The 26,446-nt window shown below is 46.8% G+C and overlaps 1 protein-coding gene across 5 annotated transcripts in view; it reads right to left on the minus strand.

Moving 5' to 3' along the window:
* The window catches only part of ARSG (arylsulfatase G), a 163,791-nt gene that overhangs the window by 57,976 nt on the left and 79,369 nt on the right, over positions 1–26,446 (minus strand). For all 5 annotated transcript variants that reach the window (XM_073005092.1, XM_008011996.3, XM_008011997.3 and 2 more), the window contains exons 4-8: positions 24,695–24,742; positions 19,090–19,201; positions 14,226–14,363; positions 3,900–4,096; positions 2,094–2,174 (exon numbers count right to left, since the gene is read on the minus strand). In XM_073005092.1, the coding sequence (XP_072861193.1) occupies positions 2,094–2,174; positions 3,900–4,096; positions 14,226–14,363; positions 19,090–19,201; positions 24,695–24,742 (576 nt within the window). The remainder of the gene's footprint in view (positions 1–2,093; positions 2,175–3,899; positions 4,097–14,225; positions 14,364–19,089; positions 19,202–24,694; positions 24,743–26,446) is intronic.

The raw sequence follows: 26,446 nt of genomic DNA on the forward strand, positions 1-26,446 counted from the left end.
TCAGCATTTGCTTCTCTGCACCAGAATCGAGGTGCACAATGCTTCAGTTTCTAGGTAACTACAATTATCCTGCCAGACTAATACAATGAGGGGAGTGCTAGTGGAGACCACCTGGAGACAGCTGAGGGCCATAGGTCAGGATTGAGTTTAACAGCAGGAAAAACAGCCTGATATGGTTTGGCTCTGTGTCCCCACCCAAATCTCACGACGAATTGTAATCCCCAGCGTTGGAGGAGGGGCCTGGTGGAAGGCGACTGGGTCATGAGAGCGGATTTCCCCTTTGCTGTTCTCATGATGGTGAGCGAATTCTCATTAGCCTTGGCTGTTTAAAAGTGAGTGGCGCCTTCCCCTTCACTCTCTTCCTTCTGCTCCAAACATGGAGGACATACACGCTTCCCCTTCGCCTTCTGCCATGATTGTAAGTTTCCTGAGGCCTCCCTAGCTATGCTTCCTGTTCAGCCTGCGGAACTGTGAGTCAATTAAACTTCTTTTCTTTATAAATTACCCTGTCTTAGGTAGTTCTTTATAGCAATGTGAGTTTATTTTATCTCTTGGAGTATTGGGGTTTTGATTGATTGATTGATTGATTGATTGATAAGATAGATAGATAGATAGATAGATAGATGACAGATAGATAGACAGATAGACAGACAGAACAGGCAGACAGACAGACAGATAGACCTTTTTGGTTCCCTCTAATTCAAGAATGGTGCGATTGGGTGTATTAGTCTGTGGACGAATACACAGTCCCAGATCTAAAATTCTGCCTCACAGATTCCTCAATGGGGGTAATCTTGCCAGGCCCACCTCTGAACCCCCTTGGACACAAATACCTCCTAAACGTTTAATTTATATGAAACAAACAATACCGGTTTATTGTAGGGGTAAATTCACCCCTTCAACTCTCCTTCCGTTGCCCAGAGGTAATTACTGCTAATGTTTTGTTACCCTTTATTGACTCTTTCAAGATTTTTTTGAGTCTACATATGATTATTTTTTATATAATAAAATCATACTTTACATATTGTTCCATATTGGAATCTGTTTTATTCATTAAAAAATATCTCATGTAAATGTTTCCAAGTCAGTAAATATGAATTATTTTGGTGGTTCTTTGTTATTCCTTTTAACGGAGGTATAATAATTTCTTTAAGCACTACCTTCTTGCTAGACACTTGGGTTATGTCCAACTATGAAAAAAAATTCACGGCAATGAACATCCTTTTTCGTATGTCATTGAGCATGTGCCTAATTATTTCCTTAAGACAAACTCTTAGAGGAGGAATTGATGCATCAAAAGATATGCGTATTTTTCAAGCATTTGGTCCATATGTCAAATTGTCCCCAGCATGGCTGCACTCTCAGAAAGTGAGGTCCTTGTGGGAAAGCTCTCCCAGAGCAGATGGGAGCTGAGCTGGAAGTTGAAAGATCTTGAAATAGAGACAGAGGCAGCTGTGAGAAGCAGTATGGTACAGCAGGGCGAGTACCAACTTTAATTTCAATGGAAAACCTGGCTCCCTCCTCACAAACTGTGTGACATGGGCAAATTACTTACCCTCTCTGAGCCTCTCTCTTTCTTCATCTGTAAATGGAGCTATGACTGCCACCCTCTCACTATTATAAGAACTGGAAACAATGTACATTAAAAACCTTGCACCGTTGTACACTATTTTTTGAATGGATGAAATAAGTTAACGGTTGGATGGATGGATGGATGAATGGATGGATGGATGGATGGATGGATGAATTTTTAAAAAGGAAGGAGGAAGAGCAAGGGAACGGGATGAAAGTAAAGACAAAGTACATTTGTTGGAATGTTCATAGACTGGCTTGTTGGGTGGAGGGCTGGTTGTCTTTGGGAAGTTCTAGGAGGAAAGGAGAGACAGGGATGGTCCAAACTGAGCAGTTGTTTTCTCCATCACAACTTGTTCCTTCTCTGGGTGCTGCTGGCTGGTGAGCAAATGTGTCCCTGTTTCATGATGATGACCCTAAGGCCCAGCTATAAGTTGTTCCCCACCCAGAGGCAGAATCCCACACCCCAGCCTGGGCTCAGCATTGCAGTGGGATCCACCAACCCCAGCTGAGCCTCTTACCTCGACGAGTTTGCCACACGCCAGTGAAGGCACCCACACTGCCCGCTAGCTCACACTTCTGAGCCCATGGGCCATTGTCTCCTAGAAACCAGAAAAAGCATAATGGTCACCAGGCTGGTTGGACACTTTCGCTGACCCTCCCACTCTAGCCCTATCTCCCTGTGCAGAGCAGGAACTAGATAGAAAAAGGACTTATAAAGACAAACGTGGGCCTGGTGCAGTGGCTCACGCCTGTAATCCCAGCCCTTTGGGAGGCGGAGGCAAGCAGATCACTTGAGGTCAGGAGTCCCAGACCAGCCTGGCCGACATGGTGAAACCCCTTCTCTACTAAAAATACAAAAATTAGCTGGGTGTGGTGGCGGGCGCCTACAATCCCAGCTACTCTGGAGGCTGAGGTACAAAAAACACTTGAACCCAGGAGGCGGAGGCTGCAGTGAGCCAAGATCACGCCACTGCATTACAGCCTGGGTAATTACAGCCTGGGTGACAGAGCGAGACTCCATCTCAAAAAATAAGTAAAAATAAATAAATAAAGACAAATATGATTCCCACTCGTGAAGAACAACCCTTGATATGAGGCCTGTCTCTACTGGGCTTTCAGAGACAAGTGGCCTTTTCTGCCCCAACCCGGCCCCATCATGAGCCTCTTGCCTTCCTTGCCTTTCCTCCTCTTCCTTCCTCTTTCCTCCCTTGCCTTTCTGTAAGTTTTCAGCAATCTCATTGCCACCGTCATCAGCCTCAGTCCAGCGACTGTTTATTGAGCATCTATTATGCACCCAGTGTTTCACATACATCGTCTCATAATCCTCCAACATGCTATGGAGTAGATTCTGTTATTAGCTTAATTTTGCAGATGAGGAAAAGGAGGCTTGGAGAGATTACAGGAATTCCCTCAGTATTAGAATATAGATTCAAATCCTATAGGAGTTTATAACACCTTTGCTGCAAGGTAGAGAGTATCGGTCTCTACCTGACCCGAAAGCAGTGCTTCTTTTTTTTTTTTTTTTTTTTTGAGACAGAGTCTTGCTCTGTCGCCCAGGCTGGAGTGCAGTGGCACGATCTCAGCTCACTGCAACCTCTGCCTCCCAGGTTTAAGCGATTCTCCTGCCTCAGCCTCCAGAGTAGCTGGGACTACAGGCATGTGCCAATACGCCCAGATAATTTTTGTATTTTTAGTAGAGACAGGGTTTTGCCATGTTGGCCAGGCTGGTCTCAAACTCCTGACCTCAGGTGATCCGCCTGCCTCAGACTCCCAAAGTGCTGGGATTATAGGTGTGAGCCACCACGCCTGGCCGAAAGCAGTGCTTTTAACCTCTGTGGTCGCTCCAGACAGAAACCTAAAACACACAATGCATGTATGAGGCCTTTAAAGAGGCCACCAGTTCAGCTCACTAAGGCCACTCAGCTAAAAGACGTGACACAGGGAGTGGTAGCAAGCGGAATCTTTGGGACCAGGGAAGATGGAGAAGAGGGAAATCTTAGAACTGCACAAGGACAACACAGGCTCACAAGGTCAATGTCATGCAATGGCAATTAAGAGCAATACCCAGATACCCTGAATCGACACAGAAGGGGCCAGCAAGGTGCCTGCTCTGTGTGTGCAAACCTTCCCAGGGACTTGGCCTTGGAGGCCCCAGTGGACAGGTGCTCAGCATTCAAGCCAGCAAGCCTTATCTGGGCCTCAAGTTCAAAGCAAGTCCCCTGACCTATGAAAGGGGATCACGAGGCCAGACTCTGCTCTTCACAGGTAACGTGCAAGTTTAGCTATTAAATGGCAGTTAGGCTGGCTGGCTTTTATTACTTTACCTGTAAACCAGAGGAATGTGTTGTCCTTCGCTGTGTGGTCAACTTTGTCCTTGATCTGGCCAACCAGACCGTCCATCTCCCGGAGCCCTGCCCCATACAGCCTTCTGCCCCGTGGGGCTGCCGGTAGCCGAGTCACAGGTAAGGGCACGTGCATGTGGGCCAGAGCCACATATAGCAGGAAGGGCCTCCCGCTGGTGCTGAAACAGGAGAACCAAGAGGTGACTCTTCAGAAGGCTCTCCTGGCTCATCTGGTGCCTCAGGGATCCTCCCTCTCCTCCAGGAAACTCCCCAAAGCTCCTTCTGCCCCATAGGCTCAGGAAGGACACATTTATCCATAACCTTCCGAGGAAATGGGAAAGCAATCTGGTTAGCTGATTAAAAATGAGAATTGTAATAATAGTTACTATCCCTTATCATTTACTGAGAGCTTATTATATGGGACTCACGTTGTCTAGGTTCATCCTCATCATAGCCCCGTTTTTCAGATGAAGAATCAGAAGCTTAGATATTAAAGGACTTGCCCAGGGTACGCAATTAGTTACGTGTCCCAATCTTGCTCTTAAATGCCGCACTGTAAAGTCTAAGGCATACACACACACACACACACACACACACACGCACACACACACACCCCTTTACATTTTATTTTGCAGCATCCGAACTATCCTGTCCGTTCTCAGCCTCCTTCCTTCCTTCCTTCCTTCCTTCCTTCCTTCCTTCCTTCCTTCCTTCCTTCCTCTTTTCTTTTTGTTTTTTAGACAGTCTCATTCTTGTCGCCCAGGCTGGAGTGCAGTGGTGCGATATTGTCACACTGCAACCTACACCTCCTGGATTCAAGCGATACTCCTGCCTCAGCCTCCTGAGTAGCTGGGATTACAGGTGCCCACCACCATGCCCGTCTAATTTTGTATTTTTAGGAGAGACGGGGTTTAGCTATGTTGGCCAGGTTGGTCTCAAACTCCTGACTTCAGGTGATCTGCCCTCCTCAGCCTCCCAAAGTGCTGGGATTACAGGTGTGAGCCACTGTGCCTGGCCAGTCTTGTTCCTTTCTAAGAGACAAGTGGTTGTCTCGAGTTAATCACAGGAATTCCAAGGACACATATGACCACCAGGTAACATCTAGATCAGGGCTCTGTCAGAGGCCCTGTTGTTCTGCTGCCTCTGTAGTAATCCTGATTCCCCTGGAAAGCACAGAATGAAAGGCTTGGAGGGAGCTGGGGTGGCCTCCAAGCAAAGGTCCCAGCCTCACTCCCAGCCAAGAGCAGCTGCAGAATCACAACGGTGGCAGGGACCTTCAGGGGCCCCTCTCCCACAGATCCATCCACGGGGGTCTTTCAGAGGACACCAAGCAAGGGTATTGGGAGAGTACAGAATCAACAACATTCCAGTGGGGGGAGATGCATGGCCCTTTCATACCTGTTCACCCAGAGATTCAGCTGGACCCAGGGGTCTCCTTAGCTCACCCTGGTTTACACCACCTCACAGCCTTGCTCTATAGCCACCTGTGCCCTCAAACTCCCCTGCATCCTGGCTCCCAGGGTCTGCCACCCGGGACTGTACTTGCACTCAGTTCTCCTTGATAGGCATAAAACCCTGGACACAAGTCCCAAGACAGGGGCCTCTGCCTTCCCCATTTTAATTCACACTTTCTATTTAGATTTAAATTAATGAAAATTAAATCATATTAGAAGTTCCATGGCTCACACATTAGCACATGGGTGGACCTGGAAAATATTATGCTAAGTGAAATAATCCAGTCACCAAGAAGCAAATAACTGTATGATTCCACTTGTGGGAGGTACCCAGAATAGTCAAATTCAGAGAGAGAAGGTAGGATGGTGAGTGGCAGGGCACTGTGGGGAAGAAAAACTGGGCAGCGCATGTTTCATGGGTACAGTTTCAGTTAGAAAAAATGAAAAAGTTCTGAAGATGGATAGTGGTAATGGTTGCAAAACAAAGTGAATGTTTAATGCCACAGAACTTTACATTTAAAATGGTTAAGATGGTAAAATTTTATCATTATATATGTATCTGTATATATTCATACTCACAGTAAAATACACACACACACACACACACACACACACATAAATTCCTAGCAACATTTCATATGCTCAGCAGCAGCAGGTGGCTAGAGGCTAGCAGCTTGGACAGTGCAGACAGAAAACATCACCATTCTTGCCGAGTTTTTTCGTACAGCACTGATTTGCAGTGCCTGGTGACCCCTCTCCCAGGGATGGTCATGTACAGTTGTGCAGGTTGTGGCCTGCATCAAGACATCCTGCTGAGTGAATGGGTCCTTATTTCCAGCTTACATTCTACTGCCTTGGTACCCTGCACAGGGCAGTGCCTAGCCACAAGGGATGTCTTTTTGTAATTTTCAGGTAGATTCCATATTGCAGTGGTGCCTAAACCTGGCTCAAATTTCAAGAATTTTGCAAACCAGTTGTTAAACACGGCCATTGCTAAAAATTGAATTATATAAGTTTACAATTAAATAAATTTTATTTTTTTGCTGGGCGTGGTGGCTCACACATGTAATCCTAGCACTTTGGGAGGCCGAGGCAGGCAGATCACTTGATGTCAAGAGTTTGAGACCAGCTGGGCCAACATGGTGAAACCCTGCTTCTACTAAAAAATACAAAAATTAGCCAGGTGTGGTGGCAGGCACCTGTAATCCTGGCTACTTGGGAGGCTGAGGCAGGGAGAACTGCTTGAAACCAGGAGGCAGAGGTTGCAGTGAGCCAAGATTATGCACTGCACTCCAGCCTGGGCAACAGAGCGAGACTCTGTCTCAAAAATAAATAAATAAATAAATAATATTTTTTAAAGGTGGTACATTCTCACCATTGATCACTTCCTAATTACTACATTCTACTATGATGTATGCTCATGGGCTTATTTACATCTATTGTATCTGTGTGGTGGAAATAACACACAATGGCCTGCTACTGTCCATCATTTCTCAATGCCACATTCAGTGACATCTCCATAGCTGGAAATCAGCCATGGTGAGAGTGAGTATTTACACCCCAGGAATTGGCAAATGCTACAGATTGCGGCTGTTTTCTTGGAAATCAGCTCACCGTGTGTATGGGTGAGGGGTGGTCCTGCTGTCCACCCTTTATCATCCATCATCATCTTCCAAATTCTCACCCATTATCAAAGTCACATTAGCACCCTGAGCCAGAGGCTTACAGAGAAGGGCAGTTACGAGAGATGGCAGAGCACAGGCTGATGAAGAGCATAGCCTTGAAAATCCTGCATCCAAACCTCCGGATTTGCTATTTCATGACTGTGTAGCCCTGGACAATTAATTTACCCTCGCCATCTATAAATTGGGGACAATCAGACCTCCCCAACAAAGTTGTTGTGTAACTTCCCACACTAAGCATCTAATAAATGGTAGCTTATTTTGTTGTTGTTTTTTGTTTCTGAGATGGGGTCTCGCTCTATCTCCCAAGCTGGAGTGCAGTGGCATGATCTCGGCTCACTACAACCTCCACCTCCCAGGTTCAATCAATTCTCCTGCCTCAGCCTCCTGAGTAGCTGGGACTACAGGCACGTGCCACTACGCCTGGCTGATTTTTGTATTTTTAGTAGAGATGAGGTTTCACCATGTTGGCCAGGCTGGTCTCGAACTCCTGACCTCAAGTGATCCACCTGCCTTGGCTTCCCAAAGTGCTGGGATTACAGGCGTGAGCCACTGCGCCTGGCTGCTTCCTTGTTAATAATGTTGAATACATGCCAGCAGTAGTAAGTATAAATGGTGCCCAAGGGTGTACCTCTTTCCCTGCATCCTGATGCCAGGCTAGATTCCAAAACATGGCATCAGGCAGAACCCACACAGACTAGTCCCTTGGGGGCATCTGTCCTGCAAGTCACCTCTTCATTATGCACCTGTGTCGAATGGAAAATAGAGTGGGGGACACTTGGTGCTTTAAAAAACTACTGACTCTATCACAGTGTGACTCCATTTTTGTTTTTTAAAATACGTTCATTTCAACTATGCCTTAATAAAACCAGGGAGACATATGTTTATGCACCAGCATAGAATGAGGCTAGAACATAATCAGAGCTATTAAAACAGGTTATCCTCATGCCTGTAATCCTAGCACTTTTGGGAGGCCGAGGTGGGTGGATCACCTGAGGTCAGGAGTTCAAGACCAGCCTGACCAACATGGTGAAACCCTGTCTACTAAAAATACAAAAATTAGCCAGGCATGGTGATGCGTGCCTGTAATCCCAGCTACTCAGGAGGCTGAGGCAAGAGAATGGCTTGAACCCGGGAGGCAGAGGTTGCAGTGAGCCCAGACTGTGCCACTGCACTCCAGCCTGGGCAACAGAGCAAGACTCTACCTCAAATAAACAACAACAACAACAGGTTATCTCCGGGGTGGAATTCAGGGTGATTTTTTTTTGTTTGTTTGCTTGTCTCAGTTTTCCAGGATTCCTAAAGGGAACACGTGTTATTTTTATGAGTAGAGAAGGAAAAAAACAAGTCAGATAACACAGGGAACATTCCAGGAGGGCAAGAGAATGCATCAGGGCGTGGAGACACACTGAAGATTATGGTGCAGGGACAGCTAAGGGTGGGGAAAATCATCTGATCCGAAGTGGAAAAGGGCAGGTGAGAGGCACCCATCTCTCAAGAAGTGTCCCCAGATGGTGCCTAGGTGGAGGGAGGCAGGCCTGGAGGTGAAGGCAGGGCTTCCCTCATGCAGGGGGAAATGAATACCTGCAGCTCTCAGCCCACTGGCCTCTCTGGTGGTGGTTCCCTGGGGATGGATGGACAAGGGGTCTCTCTGCAATAACCACTTGTCCCCCGCCCCACCATTTTGCCATCTTCCACTAGACCCTGGCATCACAGACAACCTTCTCTAACCCAGACTTGATCTGGCAGATCCATATTTAGAAACGTACTAGGGCTGTCAGGCACGATGGTTCACGCTTGTAATCCCAGCACTTTTGGAGGCCGAGGCAGTTGGATCACCTGAGATCGAGAGTTCAAGACCAGCCTGACCAACACGGAGAAACCCCATCTCTACTAAAAATACAAAATTAGCCAGGCGTGGTGGCGGGCGCCTGTAATCCCAGCTAGTCGGGAGGCTGAGGCAGGAGAATTGCTTGAACCCAGGAGGCAGAGGTTGCGGTGAGCTGAGATCGCGCCATTGCACTCCAGCCTTGGCAACAAGAGCAAAATTCCATCTCAAAAGAGAAAAAAAAAAAAAAGAAAAAAGAAAAATAAGAAACATGCTAGGACTCATTGCAGCCTGCAGGGTCAATCTAAACTCCTCACCCAGCCATTGCAGCTTTCCCTATCTCGGTCCCTTCCAGCCAGACCTTCCTTCCCCCTCAAAGACTCTTGCTATATGCCAGTGTCCCAAGCACCTCACCTACTTCCTGTGCCTCATCTATGTTATTCCTCTCTCAGCAGTATTCTCCCTGTTATCTTGCCTAAAAACACTTAATCAGTTCTTAAGATCCAACTCCAAAGCCACCAACAGTCCTCCTCCTTTGCTCCCAGGTCACGGTTGGCTGCCTCCTCTCTGCCCCTATCCGTGCCATAGCCCTTTTCCCTGCTTCTTGCAGTATTAATAAGACACAAACAACCTGCATTAAAGCATGTTTTTACATATATGTTTCCCCACTAGCCTGGGAATCACTCAGAGACCGGACATGTCTAATCCACGTTTGAATCCCTGGCACAACAGCAGCACGTCACTGGGGCTGGATAAAGTAACTCGTTCATTTATTCATTCATTCATTCATTAAATATTTATTAAGCTCTAACTGGGCACTGGGGACAGAGCAATGAGCACAATAGATATGATTTCCACCCTCTTGGAGCTTCACATCTAATTAAGACCAGGAAAGAGAAAAAGGCAACTAAAAAATAAATAAGATGATTATTTAAAAATTGAGTATAGGTAGTGCATCCCAAATCTGAAAATCCAAAATACTGCAAACTCTGAAACTGTCTGAGTGCTGACCTGACACTAAAGGAAATACTTCTGGGAGGATTAGGGATGCTCAGCCGGCTAAGTGTAATACAAATAGTCCAACATCTTAAAAAATCCAAAATCTGAAATACTTCTAGTCCCAAGCATTCCAGATAAGGAATACTCAGCCCATAGGAGTGATGGAAGAGAAATACAAGGTGCTGTGGAAGGTGTAACAGGGGAACCAAATGGGGTTTGGGGTGTGGCGGAGAGGGGAAGATCCCTGAGACAGTGGGACTCAGGAGGACGGTGAGGACGGTGTGTGGTGATCACACAAGGCAGAAAGCACAGCCCTGGGGGAGATGTTTGATACGGTTGCATCCCTATTCATTAGTTTATTTTGTCAATCACTACAGATTTGTCTCCACATTCAAACAGGAGAAAGGAGAAAGAGGGGTTGGGGGTGAGTGTGGTCTTTGGATCTGAACCTGGATCCCTGACATAGGTTGGTGTCGGTTGGGAGCTGGGTGAGAGGCAAGATGCGGAGGGGGCAGCACCACAGCAGGGGGCGCTTAGGCAAGCACAGGTGCCAGCAATGAAGGGGAGTAGCGAATCAAGGAAAACAGAGAATTCTGCAGATCCCAGGCGTGAGCTCATGAAGACTGGAACACGTCTTTCGTCTCTGCATCCCGAGGACCTAGTTCCAAAAGATGCGTGTCCTGTGTCTTAGCCTGCTTGGGCTGCTATAACAAAATACCACTCCCTGGGGTGGCTTAGCATACCATCGACTTCTCCCAATTCTGTGTTTTGTTTGTTTTGTTTTGTTTTTGTTTTTGTTGTTGTTGTTTCGCTCTTGTTGCCCAGGCTGGAGTGTAATGGCAAGATCTTGGCTCACCGCAACCTCCATCTCCTGGGTTCGAGCATTCTCCTACCCCAGCCTCTCAAGTAGCTGGGATTACAGGCACGCACCACCACGCCCGGCTAATTTTTGTATTTTTAATAGAGATGGGGTTTCACCATGTTAGCCAGGCTGATCTCGAACTTCTTCTGACCTCATGTGATCCACCCGCCTCGGCCTCCCAAAATGCTGGGATTACAGGTGTGAGCCATTGTTCCTGGCCTCTTTTTTTCTTTTCCAGGTTCTAGAATGCAGAAAGACTTTTCTGTTTGTTTGTTTGGTTGGTTTTGTTTTTGTAGAGATGGAGGTCTCACTATGTCGTGCAGGCTGGTCTTGAACTCCTGAGCTCAGGCAATCTGCTACCCTTGACCTCCCAAAGTGTTGGGCTTACAGACATGAGCCACTATGCCCGACTTTAGGTCTCCCAGTTCTAGAGGCTGGGAAGTCCATTGGCAAGGGGCTGGTTATTGGCTTATTAGCAGATAGCTGTCTTCCCACTGTATCCTCACATGGCCCAGAGAGAGCACACCGTAGTCTCTTTCTCTTCTTTTAATACAAACACTAATCCCAACATGGGGGCTTCACTTTCATGACTTTATCTAAACCTTATTTCCTCCTAATGGCCCCACCTCCTAATACCACCCCACTAAGAGTTAGGATTTCAACGTGTAGTACATGACACCATGGAATATTGATTTGTTTGAAAGGTCTGATTTCAGGCCAGGCACGGTAGCTCATGCCTGTAATCCCAGCACTTTGGGAGGCCGAGGCAGGTAGATCACCTGAGGTCAGGAGTTCAAGACAAGCTTGGCCAACATGTTGAAACCCCGTCTCTACTAAAAATACAAAAATTAGCTGGGTGTGGCGGCATGCGCCTGTAATCCCAGCTACTTGGGAGGCTGAGACAGGAGAATTGCTTGAACCCAGGCGGCAGAGGTGGCAGTGAGCAAAGATTGCACCACCGCACTCCAGTCTGGGTGACAAGAGCGAGAGACTCAGTCTCAAAAAAAAAACAAAGAAATATCTGATTTGAAACATCCTGGGCCACTGCTCATTCTGATGCCTGATACACTCCTGCTTATTAAGCCCTGTATTCCTCACTTAGGCGCAATGCACGGTCCCAGACCTCATAAGGAACAGAGGCCCAGCTAGCTCTGGGACCTAGGAGCCCATGCCTTCTACCTGCTCCTTTGTCCTATTCAGAGCTTTGCCTGCTGCTTAAAATACTCAGATCAAGCATTAGCAATCAGCATTGCTACCAGATGAAGGGTCTAAAGTCAAGTAAACTGAATGACCAGCAGTGATACCCGAGTACTACGTCAACGGCCTTGGGTGAGACACTAAAGCCAACTAAGGACCCAAGTAAAAACTCCCTAAGTCCTGGGCCCCCTTGTCAGGGAAGAGTGGGAAGCCGCACTCTAGGGATACCTGGTGGTTTTGACAAACAGGTCCAAGTTGGGGGAGGGGCTTGAGGCAGGGGCCAGAGTCATGGAGGAGGAAGGGCAAGGACCTGGGGGCCTTTTCTGCTGATGCTCAGAAAACCATTTGGCATGTGGAAATCCCAAAGAAATCAGCATTTCTGGGGATTTCCTTCTGTAATGTTAAATGCCAACAGGACTCGGGACTTTTCACTTAATAACCAGTTAATGAAGTAACAAAACTGTTCCCCTCTTTTGTATAATAAAGAGGCTGTGGGTTGATTTGCCTTTTAACTGATTAATTAACGGGTGGATGTCCAGGCCCTATGCCCACTTCGGAGGGGGCATTAAACATTCCTTCCCCTAAGAACACAGTGTTGTTTGGTTCACTACAATAGCATAAGAGACTGTCCCCACTAGCCTTGAAGCATCCATGTGCCATGGGGCACAGGGGCCTGAAACCATCCCAAAGATCCAGTGAGCTGGGAGACGCTCAACCCTCCAGATGGGAGAAGAGGCTCTGCTCTTTCTACTCTTGACAATCTGAAATAAAACAACAGTGTTCTCAGAAAGTCCTGATAAACCCTTAAGATGCAATGTCTGAAGCTACTTTTGAGATTCAATCCTTAAATAGGTTTTATTACCAAGAAAACAGGATGCCTGGACCTCCTGCATTGCTGCCTCTACCCTCCCTGCTGAGCTTCTAAAAAATGTCCCATGTGGCTGAACGAGGGGTGGGGGATTCCTGCATATTCAAGGGGCTGCTGTGATCACTACAGGTAGAGTCCCTTTTTAATTCTGCCCAAGTGGACAGCCGTGCAGCACGTGTTTTCTTGCCCACTTAGGCTAAGGCTACAGAAAACACCAAGACTCCTAGACTCAACTCCTAGACTCAAGCAGTCTGCCCACTTCAGCCTCCCAAAGTGCTGGGATTATAGGCATGAGCTATCACGCCCAGCCTTTTGTTAATTAGTAGTTTCTAATATTTCAAGATCAGGAGATTTCACATAAAAGCCAGGTATCCTATGTCTCTTGTAAAATGAAAAGATCTGATATTCCAGGTTCACATTTTCACAAAGAAGCACCAAGCAGCTGCAGCTAGGTAGTAGCTGCCCCCTGCAGATGAGGTCTGTGCTTATGGGTTTGCTGTAGGCCCCACCACTCCCTAATGCCTTACGTTCATCCTGCTTCCCTCTTTAAGGTTACCTATCTGTGCCTTCTAGATGCAGGAATTTGTAACATCTGTCTGGTAGAATGAAGGATAGCTCCCAAAGATAAACAGGGTCTAATTCCTGGAATCTATGAACGTATGGCAAAAGAGACTTTTCAGGTGGAATTATGTTAAGGGTCTTGAGGTAGGGGGATCACCTTGCATTCTCCTGGTGGACCCTAAACGCCATCACAGGTATTATTCTAAGTGGGAGCCAGAGGGGAGATTTGACTAAGGGCAAGTGAACAACAGAATTCGAGTTGAGAATGATATGGCCCTAGCTTAGAAATGCCAGAAGCTGGAAAAGGCAAGGAAGGAATTCTCCCCTAGAGACTCCTCAAGAAAACAGTCCTGTTGATGCCTTGATTTTAGCCCCCTAGGACTCATTTCAGACATCTGGCCTCCAGATCTGTAGCACGGTAAGTTACTATTGTTTTAGCTGCTAAATTAGTGGTTGGTTGTTACAGCAGCAATAGAAAAGTAATATATCCTGCCAGCTAGTGAGCTCAACAAATGCCTTGAGTGCACAGAGTGCAGTGGGCAGGACCTACCCTTGAGGGGCTTATAACCTAGAAGGAGAGGACAAAATGATCATGGCAGTGGAACATGATCAAAGCAACAGCGGGATAAGCCCTAGGGACTCTAGGAACATACGTGAGGAATCTCTAATCCAGGACTGCGGATTTCCAGAAGGTGCTGTTTTCCAGCTTTATTTATAGGAGACATATATGCATCCATCTCTGCTGGGCAGCAAAACTCTGTCAAGGCCTCAAGCGTGCCAAGGCCAAGGGACATGGTGTGTGTGCACGGGTAGGTGGAAGCAGGGGGAGGCCCTGGAGAGGGAGGGAGGCTCCTCACCTTGCCTGCTGGATGAACTGGGTTGCTTTCTCCACATACTTCTGGGCAAGGCTGCTCAAGTTCACCGGCTGCTCCACAATGTTGAGGTTTTCATAGAGAGGGAGGGCCACGTCAGTGTAACAGTCTCTTTGAAGGTTGCTGTGTGGAAACCACAGACCGTAGAGTATTCATTTCCTACGTTCTCACGGAGCAGAACTAAATGCTTTAATGCAACAATGCATATGCACATAAATACAACTCTGGCCCCAGATGATTTTTCCGGTTGGCCATTTCCTCCAAGTGTAAAAGTCTATGCATAATGCTTTCTTCCATTCCCTCTGAATAGATATTTAGGCTCCTCAGACAAGCTGACCACTCTGTGAAGCTTACAAAGACTCTCGTGAGCTAGGGACATTATTTTTTATTACTTCCATTTTGCAGGAAGAGAAACTGAGGTCTAAAGAGGCTAAATGATGTCAAGCAGAGTCCCCCCGCCAGTCAGTAGCCCCATTGCTGGCTTTCTCTGCGGTCTCACTTCAATCCCAGCCTCTGTGTATGGCGTGTAACTTGGCATTTTCTGAAGTCAACACTCGGGACTTCATGTAATACCAGATCTGTCAATAGGACAGAATATATAAGATGGGCCAGGTGCGGTGGCTCATGCTTGTGATCCCAGCACTTTGGGAGACCGAGGCCAGCAGATCACTTGAGATCAGGAGTTCGAGACCATCCTGGCCAACATGCTGAAGCCCTGTCTCTACTAAAAATACAAAAAGTAGCTGGGCATGGCAGTGCGTACCTGTAATCCCAGCTACTTGGGAAGCTGAGGCAGGAGAATCATTTGAACCCAGGAGGCGGAGGTTGCAGTGAACTGAGATCATCCCACTGTACTCCACCCTGGGTGACAGAGTGAGACTCGGTCTCAAAAAAAAAGGAATACATAAGATGGGTTGGGACAATTTGAATTTTAAGCCATATTTGCAGAATTTGGAGAAACTTCAGCAGTTGGAAAAAAAAATAAGAGTTAAACTAATAACATCTCCTGGAAAAACAAAAACAAAAACAAAAAAAACAAGCTCATGGCCAGGCGCGGTGGCTCAGGCCTGTAATCCCAGTACTTTGGGAGGCTGAGGCGGGTGGATTGCCTGAGGTCAGAAGTTCAGGACCAGGCCGGGCACGATGGCTCACACTTGTAATCCCAGCACTTTGGGAGGCTGAGGCAGGTGGATCACCTAAGGTCGGGAGTTCAAGACCAGCCTGGCCAACATGGTGAAACCCCATCTCTACTAAAAATACAAAAATTAGCCGTGGTGGTGCACACCTGTAGTCCCAGCTACTCAGGAGGCTGAGGCAGAAGAATTGCTTGAACCCAGGAGGCAGAAGTTGCAGTGAGCTGAGATTGCGCCATTCCACTCCAGCCTGGGCATCAAGAGCAAAACTCTGTCTCCAAACAAAACAACACAAGCTCAAGCTTTGATCTTACAGATGGAAATGAATCTGACCCATGGCTGCCCATCAATGTGGCTGAGTCATGATCTGACTCCAGTCATGATCTCTGGCAAGTTACTTAAGCTCCCAGAGTTATCTCCTTATCTGTAGCACTGGATGGCCTGGGCCATTCTTATAGGGGTGCTCATGGTCTAAAGGAGATACCAAATGGTTAGTGCATTGCACACAGCTTCAGTGTATTAGGAATTCCGAAAAAACCCAAGCTCTCAGTCCTGGTCACCAAAGAGAACCAAGAGAGAAGCTGAGAGCAATGGAGACAGAGGTGGTAATGAATGGAGTCCTCTCAGGCAAATACATCGTCCTAATAGTGCTGGGAAGGATTTGTGAAGAAATCAAAACTCCTCATCACACTACATGCACACACACCCCATTATAGAAATATAGGAGATATGGTCAGACTGGGTAGATAATTGTCAAAAATCACAATTTTTGTTTTGTTTTATTTTTTTGACACAGGGTCTCACTCTTTCGCCCAGGCTGAAGTGCAGTGGCACAATCTCAGCTCACTACAGCCTCAAACTCCCATCTTAGCCTCCTGAGTAGCTGGGACTATAGGTGTGTGCTGCCACGCCCTGCTAATTTTTGTATTTTTTGTAGAGACGGGGTTTTGCCATGTTGCCCAGGCTGGTCTCGAACTCCTGAGCTCAAGCAATCCGCCCACCTCAGCCTCTCAAAGTGCTGGGATTATAGGCATCCCAAATTTTTTTAAAGAGAAAAAGAATTATCACCATGCTGGGCATTATAACACTAATTGCATATTTATGTTGAATTTTTCAGCTTTTTATTATATCATTGTAACTCCATGAGTCATTTACATTCTTTCCTTTTTTTCTCTCTCTCTCTCTCCTAACCCACTATTTTTTCTGTTTGATTTTTTTTTTTTTTTTTTTTTTTTTTTTTTAGGCAGGATCCAGCTCTGTTGCCCAGGCTGGAGTACAGTGGCATGATCTCAGCTCACTGAAACCTCCTCCTCAAGCCATCCTCCCACCTCAGCCTCATGTGTACCTGGGACTACAGGCATGGGCCACCACACCCAGCTAATTTTTGTATTTTATGTAAAGATGGGGTTTTGCTGTGTTGACCAAGCTGATCTCAAACTCCTGGGCTCACAAGGTCCACCCACCTCAGCCTCCCAAAGTGCTGGGATTACAGGAGTGACCCACTGCACCTGGCTTTCTATTGGATTTTTAACATAGATTAAAATTTTTTTAAAAAAAATTTGAAAACTAAAACAGGAGCAGGATTGAAATTTTAAAAAAAGAAGAAGAAGAAAAAGGCCAGGCGCAGTGGCTCACGCCTGTAATCCCAGCATTTTGGGAAGCCAAGGTAGGCAGATCACTTGAGGTCAGGAGTTCAAGACCAGTTTGGCCAACATGGTGAAACCCCATCTCTACTAAAAATACAAAACTTAGCCAGGCATGGTAACACAAGCCTGTAATCCCAGCTACTCAGGTGACTGAGGCAGGAAAGTCACTTGAACCCAGGAGGCGGAAGCTGTAGTGAGCACAGATAGTACTACTGCACTGCAGCCTGGGCAACAGAGCAAGACTGCATCCCTCCACTCCCCCCAAAAAAATTAAAATTTTAAATTTTTTAAAAGAGACTGGCTGACATATGTCATACCTTCATATGGCCAGGTGTGATTACAGGTGTGCCCAGCAGGCCACGGTGGGGGAGGAGGGCAGCAGGATGCTCTATAGCCTCGTTTCTCGTGCCATAATGTGCAGAATCCCTGGGTTTTTGTTTGTTTGTTTGTTTGTTTTTGTTTTTGTTTTTGTTTGAGACTGGATCTTACTCTGTCGCCCAGGGTGAAGTGCGGTGGCGCAGTCATAGCTCACTGCACGTGTAAGTCTTGTTAAAAGGCAGACCTGGGGGTAGGGTGTGAATTCGTGCACCTCTAACAAGCACGTAGGTGATATCCATTAGGCTAGTTCAGTGACTACACTATGAGTAGCAAAGACAGGAAGGGCCTATGGGCTCTGGACTCAGAGAGACTCAGACTGGAATCTCCATTCCCACCTCTTTCCAGCTCCAGTGTAATCTGGGTAACATAAGCTTCCTCATCTGTAAAATCAGGTATCAGGTTGGTGCAAAAGTAATTGCGGTTTTTGCCATTGAAAGTAACGGTCAAAACCGCAATTACTTTTGCACCAACCTAAGAAATACCTACCTCACACAGTGGTCATGTGGATTACAGATAAATATAGACAGTGCTTAGACTGTAACAATTTCTCATCAAATACCCATTATTATATTAACTATTGTTTTATAGATAGACCAGCTGAGACTCACCTTTCCCAAGCGGCTCAGACACTTGTAGCCTTAGAAATAACCACAGTGCACTGTCTGAACAAGGGAACACGTGTTTTGTGCTGCAGTGGGTCACACCTGAAATCCCAGCACTTTTTGGACAAGCGGGTGGATCACCTGAGGTCAGGAGTTCGAGACCAACCTGGCCAACATGGCGAAACCCCGTCTCTTCTAAAAACACAAAAAGTAGCCTAGTGTGGTAGTGGGCGCCTGTAATCCCAGCTACTCAGGAGGCTGAGGCAGGAGAATCGCTTGAACCGGGGAGACAGAGGTTGCAGTGAGCTGAGATTGCGCCACTGCACTCTAGCCTGGGTGACAGAGCAAGACTCCATCTCAAAAAAAAAAAAAAAAAAAAAAAAAGAGAAAATGAAAACCCTGAGTCCCACAACCAGAAAAAGTCCTTGATAACATTTTGGCACGTCTCTTTTGAGTCTCTGTTAATAGGACTACAAAGATAGGGCTACAGAGGTCATTAAGATCTTACTGTTGATGACTTGCTTCCTGCTTTTTTTTCCCACTTACTATTATATCATAAGCATTTTCCCATTTCATTAAATGTTTTTTCAAAACATCCTGCTTGGTGTCTGTTTGGCATTCCAACACCAGAATGCTGGCTTAGTTGTCCATGGGGTGATAAGCTCAAAAGGCATCCTATGTACTTTCTTTCTCTCTTTCTCTCTCTCTCTCTCTCTCTCTCCCCCTCCCTCCCTCCGTCTTCCTCCCTCCCTCCTTATGTCCAGTGTCTGGGCTAGAAGCAAAGCCAGCAGGCAGAGGAGGAGGGAGGCCCCATATGTGTGAGACCCTGGCAGCCCAAGGCTGTCCCCAGCTGAGCTCACTAGTCCAAGGAACCTGGAAAATTTCAATAGAAGAATTTTGTGGACCTCATCGTTGAAAGGTTTCTTGCACTCCCTGCAAATAACATTTAAATTTGCACAGAATGTACCGTGTATCCTATTTGCCGTCTTAACTGTTTCCTGTCTGCATCTTTCATTTATTGCTGATGGACCACAGTCTTGGAACTTCGCCTTGTCCTGGAGCCTATCGCAAATGTGTCAGACAGCATTACCTTGCTGGTCCATCACCCTGTGGACATGCTGGACAAGGAGGGTGGTTGTAGCCTGGAGTATCAGTACAGCCCATATCATGGCTATATGGGATTCCAAAGTAGTAATCAAAACCTGGAATAGAAGCAACTGGTTAGCACCCCCACGTGGCTGTGACTCCATGTGCTTGCCTTCGTACACCCACGACAAAAATGTAATTTCCTATGATTTAATACTGCAGTGCTATAGAGTATGTAATTAAAAGAGGATTTGATTAATATCCCTTTGTAGTATGCATAGAAAATCACTTTGCTGGGTTCTGGCTGTTAGATTAGATTTGCAAAACATCTTGTGATTAGAATTAACCCAGTTTGGGAGGAAGTGGAGAGAATTATTGAATGCCTAACATCTTCAATGAAATTATGAACATACTCAGTATTTGGTGAAAACCGACTAAACACATGACACTTTAAGGGATAAAAAAAAAAAAAGAAAGAAAATAAGTTGTTCTTAACTGCCACACCCACAGAGAAAAAAATTATAAAAAAAGTTTTAGAAAGAATAAATTCTGCCTTCAAGAGACTTTTCATGTGAAGAGAAAATAAGATATAAAGATTAAGCAATAAGAGATGAATAGGAGAGCCAACAACAGTGATCAGAGGAAGCTACCCCCGATAGAGATGGTGGGATGGCGATGCAGCAGGAATCTCAAAATGCTCCTTGAAAGATACTGCGTTTCAGCTGGGACTCAAAAGGCTGGCAGAATTTGGGCGTGGAGTGGTGGAGTGAAGGTGAGGGATGGAAGGGTGTGAGCACTGAGACCCAAAGCCTTTGTGTTGAAGTTTTTTTCTGAGTTCCTCCTTCATTCTATCTCTTACCCAGCCCAAGCTTTTTTATTTTTATTTTTACTTTATTTTATTTTATTTTTGAGACGGAGTCTCGCTCTGTCACCCAGGCTGGAGTGCAGTGGGCCAATCTCGGCTCACTGCAAGCTCCGCCTCCCGTGTTAATGCCATTCTCCTGCCTCAGCCTCCCAAGTAGCTGGGACTACAGGCACGTGCCACCACGCCTGCTTAATTTTTTGTATTTTTAGTAGAGGTGGATTTTTGCTGTGTTAGCCAGGATGGTCTTGATCTCCTGATCTCATGATCCACCCACCTCAGCCTCCCAAAGTGCTGGGATTACAGATGTGAGCCACTGCGCCCAGCCCAGCCGAAGCTTTTAATCAAAGGCTATAGCTGCATATGCAACTAGAATGAACAAATTCTCCAGAAAAATGAAACCTTCCCCAATTGCCCAGGTAACTGCTTCAGCTGTTTATTTCTCTAGAGGTAGATAGAATTTAAATCTCACAAAGAATTGCTATTTCTCATTAGCCTCAAATTTTAGGCCCAGGAACAGGGAGAGCTGTGTTTTCAGCTTCTACTCCTGCCCCTCCAAATGCTTTTTGACCCTCTCTATAAGCACACTTCCTAAAAGAAGCAAGTTCCCTTCAGTTCCCTGTGAGCCTCATGCCTTGGGGCCTTGGTGGCTTTGCCTGGAATTATCGCCTCTGTGTCTCTCACAGGTGAAACTGCATTGGCACTTCCCAGCCCAGTTTGAGTGTGACGTTTCCTACAGAATTTCCCTGCTCCTCACCTGCCGCAGCCCTGCACTCAATCCCGCCTGCCACAGCCCTGCACTCAACCCATTCTCCTAGCATAGCCTACAGACTTTTTATCATCTAGGTAATACCGTCTTCCCCATTAGTGATGCACTCCTCGAGTTACATACTAGATCTTTGCCAACCCAATATGTGGTGTATGTAGAATAACTAGTACATGTTTGTTGCATTTTTTTTCTTTTTGAGACGGAGTCTCACTCTGTTTCCCAGGCCGGAGTGCAGTGGCATGATCTTAGCTCAGTACAACCTCCACCTCCTGGGTTGAAGCGAGTCTTGTGCCTCAGCCTCCCGAGTAGCTGAGACTACAGGTGCCCGCCACCACGCCCAGCTAATTTTTGTATTTTTGTAGAGACGGGGTTTCAGCATGTTGGCCAGGCTGGTCGCTAACTGCTGACCTCAAGTAATCCACCTGCCTTGGCCTCCCAAAGTGCTGGGATTACAGGAGTGAGCCACTGCGCCCAAACTGTTTGTTGTATTTTTTTTAAATTGAAACCTTCGTGCTAACTTGGTTTGTACAAATGGATTTGGCTACCCCTAGGTACACAACGTAGCCCTGAAATGCCACCACATCCGGTATCAGGATGACGTTCCACCAAGGACAGCAAACTTTTGCTGGAAAGGGCGAAATAGTAAACATTTTAGGTTTTTTTTCTTTTTTTTTTTTTAGGTGGAGTCTTGCTCTGTCACCCAGGCTGGAGTGCAATGGCGTTATCTTGGCTCACTGCAAGCTCCGCCTCCTGGGTTTGCATTATTCTCCTGCCTCAGCCTCCCAAGTAGCTGGGACTACAGGCGCCTGCCACCACGCCCAGCTAATTTTTTTTTTTTCTTTTTTTTAGTAGAGACAGGGTTCACTGTGTTAGCCAGGATGGTCTCGATCTCCTGACCTCATGATCTGCCCGCCTCGGCCTCCCAAAGTGCTGGGATTACAGGTGTGAGCCACCGAGCCCAGCCAGTTTAGGTTTTGTGGGTCAGATAGTCTCTGTTAAGGCCACTCAACTCTGCCATTATAGTGCAAACCCACCCATAGACAATATGTACACAAATGACTGTACATATTGACATATTGGCTATTTTTTTGTTTTGTTTTGTTTTGAGACAGTGTTTTAGCATGTTGGCCAGGCTGGTCTCGAACTCCTGACCTCAAGTGATTCGCCTGTCTCGGCCTCCCAAAGTGCTGGGATTACAGGTGTGAGCCACCATGCTCACGCTGTTTGCTGTATTTTAAAAAAAATGATACCTTCCTGTTAATTTGGTTTGTACAAATGGATTTGGCTACCCCTTAGGTACACAACATAGCCCTGAAATGTTACTGCATTTGGTGTCAGGATGACTCTCCACCAGGGACAGTAAACTTTTGCTGGAAAGGGCCAAACAGTAAACATCTTAGGTTTTGTGGGTCAGATGACCTCTGTAAGGTCACTCAACTCTGCCATTGTAGCGCTAACCTACCCATAGACAATATGTACACAAATGACTGTAAATATTGGCTATTTTCTTTCTTTCTTTTTTTTTTTTTTTTTTTTTTTTGAGACCGAGTTTCAGTTTTGCCGCCCAGGCTGCCGTGGTGCAATCTTGACTTACTGCAACCTCCACCTCCTGGGTTCAAGCAGTTCCCCTGCCTAAGCCTCCCAAGTAGCTGGGATTACAGGCACGTGCCACCATGTCAAGCCAATTTTTTACTTTTTCAGTAGAGAGAGGGGTTCACCATGTTGGCCAGGCTGATCTCGAACTCCTGACCTCAGGTGATCCACCCACCTCAGCCTCCCAAAGTGCTGGGATTACAGGCGTGAGCCACCGTGCTTGGCCTTACTGTTTTCTAATAATGTTGTATTTACAAAAACAGGCAGCATACTGGATTTGGACCACAGGTCTATGCCAACCACTGATCTAGATCACAGGCATCCTCATACCCCAGTGCTAGAAAGACCTCATTGTGTTTGCAGGAGCCCTGACCTGAGGAACAGCCCAGGGCAGCAAGAGGAGCCTTAGAAGGAATGTGTACTTAGAAGGAATGTGTGAGTGTGCTTGGCATAAACCAGGGCATCTGAAGTTTTTTTCTGAATTCCTCCTTCATTCTATCTCTTCTCCAACCCAAGCTTTTAATCAAAAGGTTAACCGGGTATGGTGGCGGGTGCCTGTAGTCCCAGCTACTCGGGAGACTGAGGCTCAAGAATCACTTGAACCTGGGAGGCAGAGGTTGCAGTGAGCCAAGGTCATGCCACTGCACTCCAGCCTGGGAGACAGAGTGAGATGGGGAACCAGGACAGTGCACCACAGAGAGGACATAAGAGGCAGGAGGGAAGAGGAGTGAACTTGGACACGAGCATGAAGAAACCTCAGTGTCCATGCCAGAAGGCTTTTTGGAATTGTCTGGTCCAAAGACAGCAAATAGGTAGGAGGTACTCTTTCTTCCCACTTCCCACACCCGCAGCAGGCACCAGATCCATCATGGCACCACTTCCTGCTGCATAGGAGCTGGTCTCAGTATCCCCTCACCACAGGAATATGCGCTCAAGGTGCCAACACCTGATCTGGTCCAACCCCTCAATTGTCAAGTGAGAAAACTGAAGACCAAGGAGGAAATAAGTTCTAGAGTAATTTTTAGTGAGTGCAAAAGCCAGGTCTTCACTTCCCTCATCTGTCTTTTTTTTTTTTTTTTTTTTTTTGAGACAGTGTCTTGCTCTGTCACCCAGGCTGGAGTGCAGTGGCGCAATCTCGGCTCACTGCAAGCTCCGCCTCCAGGGTTCACGCCATTCTCCTGTCTCAGCCTCCCGAGTAGCTGGGACTACAGGCGCCCGCCAGAATGCCAGGCTAGTTTTTTTGTATTTTTAGTAGAGACGGGGTTTCACCATGTTAGCCAGGATGGTGTCCACCTACTGACCTTGTGATCTGCCCGCCTCAGCCTCCCAAAGTGCTGGGATTACAGGCCTGAGCCGCTGTGCCCGGCCTGCCACTTTTTTTAAAGCACATGTGGATGATGCCATGAATGCCCAACTGGGAAAAGGGGCTCAAGGGAGGAGAGGGAGAGCAGTGAGCATCAAAGAGGAGGTAAGAGTTGAAGAAGATGCCAGCCAATGGGGTTACTGACCAGTGGGTCCCTGCTGAAGGCCGGCTCCAGGCCAACCCTCTGAAAGTCATTCTCCAAATGCAAAAAACTTCCAATGAAAACCTTCTGCCAGGTCTAGGACAGAACAATTCAGCCATTTTTCACAGAGATAGGTAGAGATACTGGGGCAGGGGAGGGGAGAAGTCTGCAAAATAGAGAATCACATTTGCTTATAAAATGGCAGAAGAGGAAGGGGCCAGGGAGAGGAGAAGCCACCAAAGCTGAGATCATTGTAAACTGCCTTCAAGAGAAAGTCCGTTCCCATAGGAAATGGAAAAGGACAGTGGCACGAACGGCAACTTTGAAAACCCATCAATAATTCAGTGAATTGGACGTTTGGAGAATCTGCCCTTCAGCAAAGTGATTTTCAGAGAACCGGCTTTGGCAGCTTGATCTTGGCCTACTTCCCCAAGGCCAGAGGGTGAGGCAGCAAAGGCCGCAGGAAGAGGCCAAGAGGCAGCATCTCCTGTTTGGGTCTATGGCCAGGTTTCCTGCTTCGGTGAACCCATCAGTCAATTGTTACTTCTTCCCAGATTAGCCATGTCTGGACCTCATGGGGCAGAATGTTCCCTGAGGTGTAAAGAACCAAGAGATGGCAAAAAAGCTGTTGGGCCTGTGATGGGGCAGCTGGAAGGGCAGACAGGCACCAAGGAAGGGGAGCCAAAGAAGATGTCAGCAAGTGGGATGTAAGGTCCTGGAGAGCCCTGGCACCCCAAATGCACCCAAATGACTTTGTGAACAAAGATGTCCTAACTTAGGTTTGCCCGCAGAGACAGGAAGGCTTAGCTGTTCATGGAGTCTTACACAGAGACCTTTATTTTCTGTTTCCCAGGTAACAAATCCCCAAAAGAATTCTTACCACGGAAGTTGGGGTGATACGAGCCGTGGTGTCCAAGATGCCATTTGCCTGTAGAAAAACAAAAGAGAGATTTTCAGAGGAATCCCCGTAGGGGTACCACGGCCCCCTGAGGAGTTGATCACACACTCAGCTCTCCATTGGCTTTGCCTTACACTGTGGACAAGCAAGGAGAGGCTGCAATGCGGTATACAAGCCACGCTTTGCTCTCTGGGGCCGAGATGCTGTCCACAGGGACACATAAAGGATGACTCCAGACTCACACAGGAAACCACAGTGAAAGGGGAAGACAGCCCATCACCAGGAGCCCAGAGAAGCCTAAGCCTCTGCCCCTCAAAGAGGGCTCCGCAGACACAGCAACCCCATATGGGCCATCACCCCCTTCACTTTGCCCTCCTGCGCTGGGGCCCTGCAAAGACACCAGGCGGCCCAGGGTGCAGGTGCACCGCCCCACGTCATCTCAGAAATGTCCGCTTCCTGCCTGGTTTCATCATCTTCCTCTCTAGCCAACGTCAGCAGCCCGCAGTTCAAGCACCGAGACACCTACGGGGCAGCAAATGAGGAAACTCAGATGCCCCGCTGCTCCTCGGTCTGCAAATGCGTTCAATCTGGGGGAATAATTGGGTAATGTGTGGCAGGAGCTCTGACAGTGTCAGAACTCTCTGATCTGCTCTTCCGCTCTGAGGAGTAGACCCCAGGGGCGTCACTCCCATGGTGAGGGGGCAAAGAAAAGAATGTAGTACAAAGATCGAGACGCTGGCAGCATTAAACCGCTCAGACGAGAGAGATTAACGGGCAACCACAGGAGTATGTCTAAGTACATTATTTGATGTGGCCTCAATAAGACACTATCAAACTATTTTTTCAAGGCAAATGCATGTAGCAAAAATTAAGAATTGGTGAAGCTGGATGAAGTGCCTCTGGGAGTCCATTATTCCCTCCCTGAAACTACTCTATTGGATTGAAAAAAAAGATTAATAAAAAATTGAGAGAAATGGGCTTTCAATTTCTCTCAGTTGAGTGGCTCACGCCTGTAATCCCAACACTTTGGGAGGCCGAAGCAGGCGGATCACATGAGGCCAGGAGTTTGAGACTAGCCTGGGCAACGTGGCAAAACCCTATCTCTACTAAAAATACAAAAATTAGCTGGGCGTGGTGGTGCATGTCTGTAATCCCAACTACTCAGGAGGCTGAGGCAGGAGAATCACTTGAACCTGGGAAGTGGGGGTTGCAGTGAGCAGAGATTGAGCCACTGTACTCCAGCCTGGGCGAAAGAGTAAGACTTTGTCTCATATAAACAAACAAACTAAAAAAAATTTGAGAGAAATGGATTAAGCATTATGTGAAATATTTGGATTAAACATTACATGGGAACATGACTTTATATTAAAATTATGAAAAGTATTGTTTAATCATAAAAATTATAATATGTAAAATTATATTACATGGAAACATAGAATAATGTGAAGGGGGAAAACGTGGAGCCCAGCGGTATTTGCACAGCTAGGCAACACAGAGACACATGGACCAAGATGAGAAGCAAAGTGTGAGTGTTGTAAATGGATCGATATTCCTTTGGCGAGTCTTTAATTTGTCCTAAAAGTGTACTTTAGTTCATAATTTCAACAGCTGGATATGCTTAAATATCCTGCCCAGGATGTGCAAAAGGTGTCGTGAGTGGTGAGGGGGTGAGGAATGGCAGCTAAACAGTCAAGCTGCAAACAGTTACTTACTTGGAGTTTAAAAGCATGAAAA

The sequence above is a fragment of the Chlorocebus sabaeus genome, chromosome 16 (assembly GCF_047675955.1).
Source record: "Chlorocebus sabaeus isolate Y175 chromosome 16, mChlSab1.0.hap1, whole genome shotgun sequence".
NCBI lineage: Eukaryota > Metazoa > Chordata > Mammalia > Primates > Cercopithecidae > Chlorocebus > Chlorocebus sabaeus.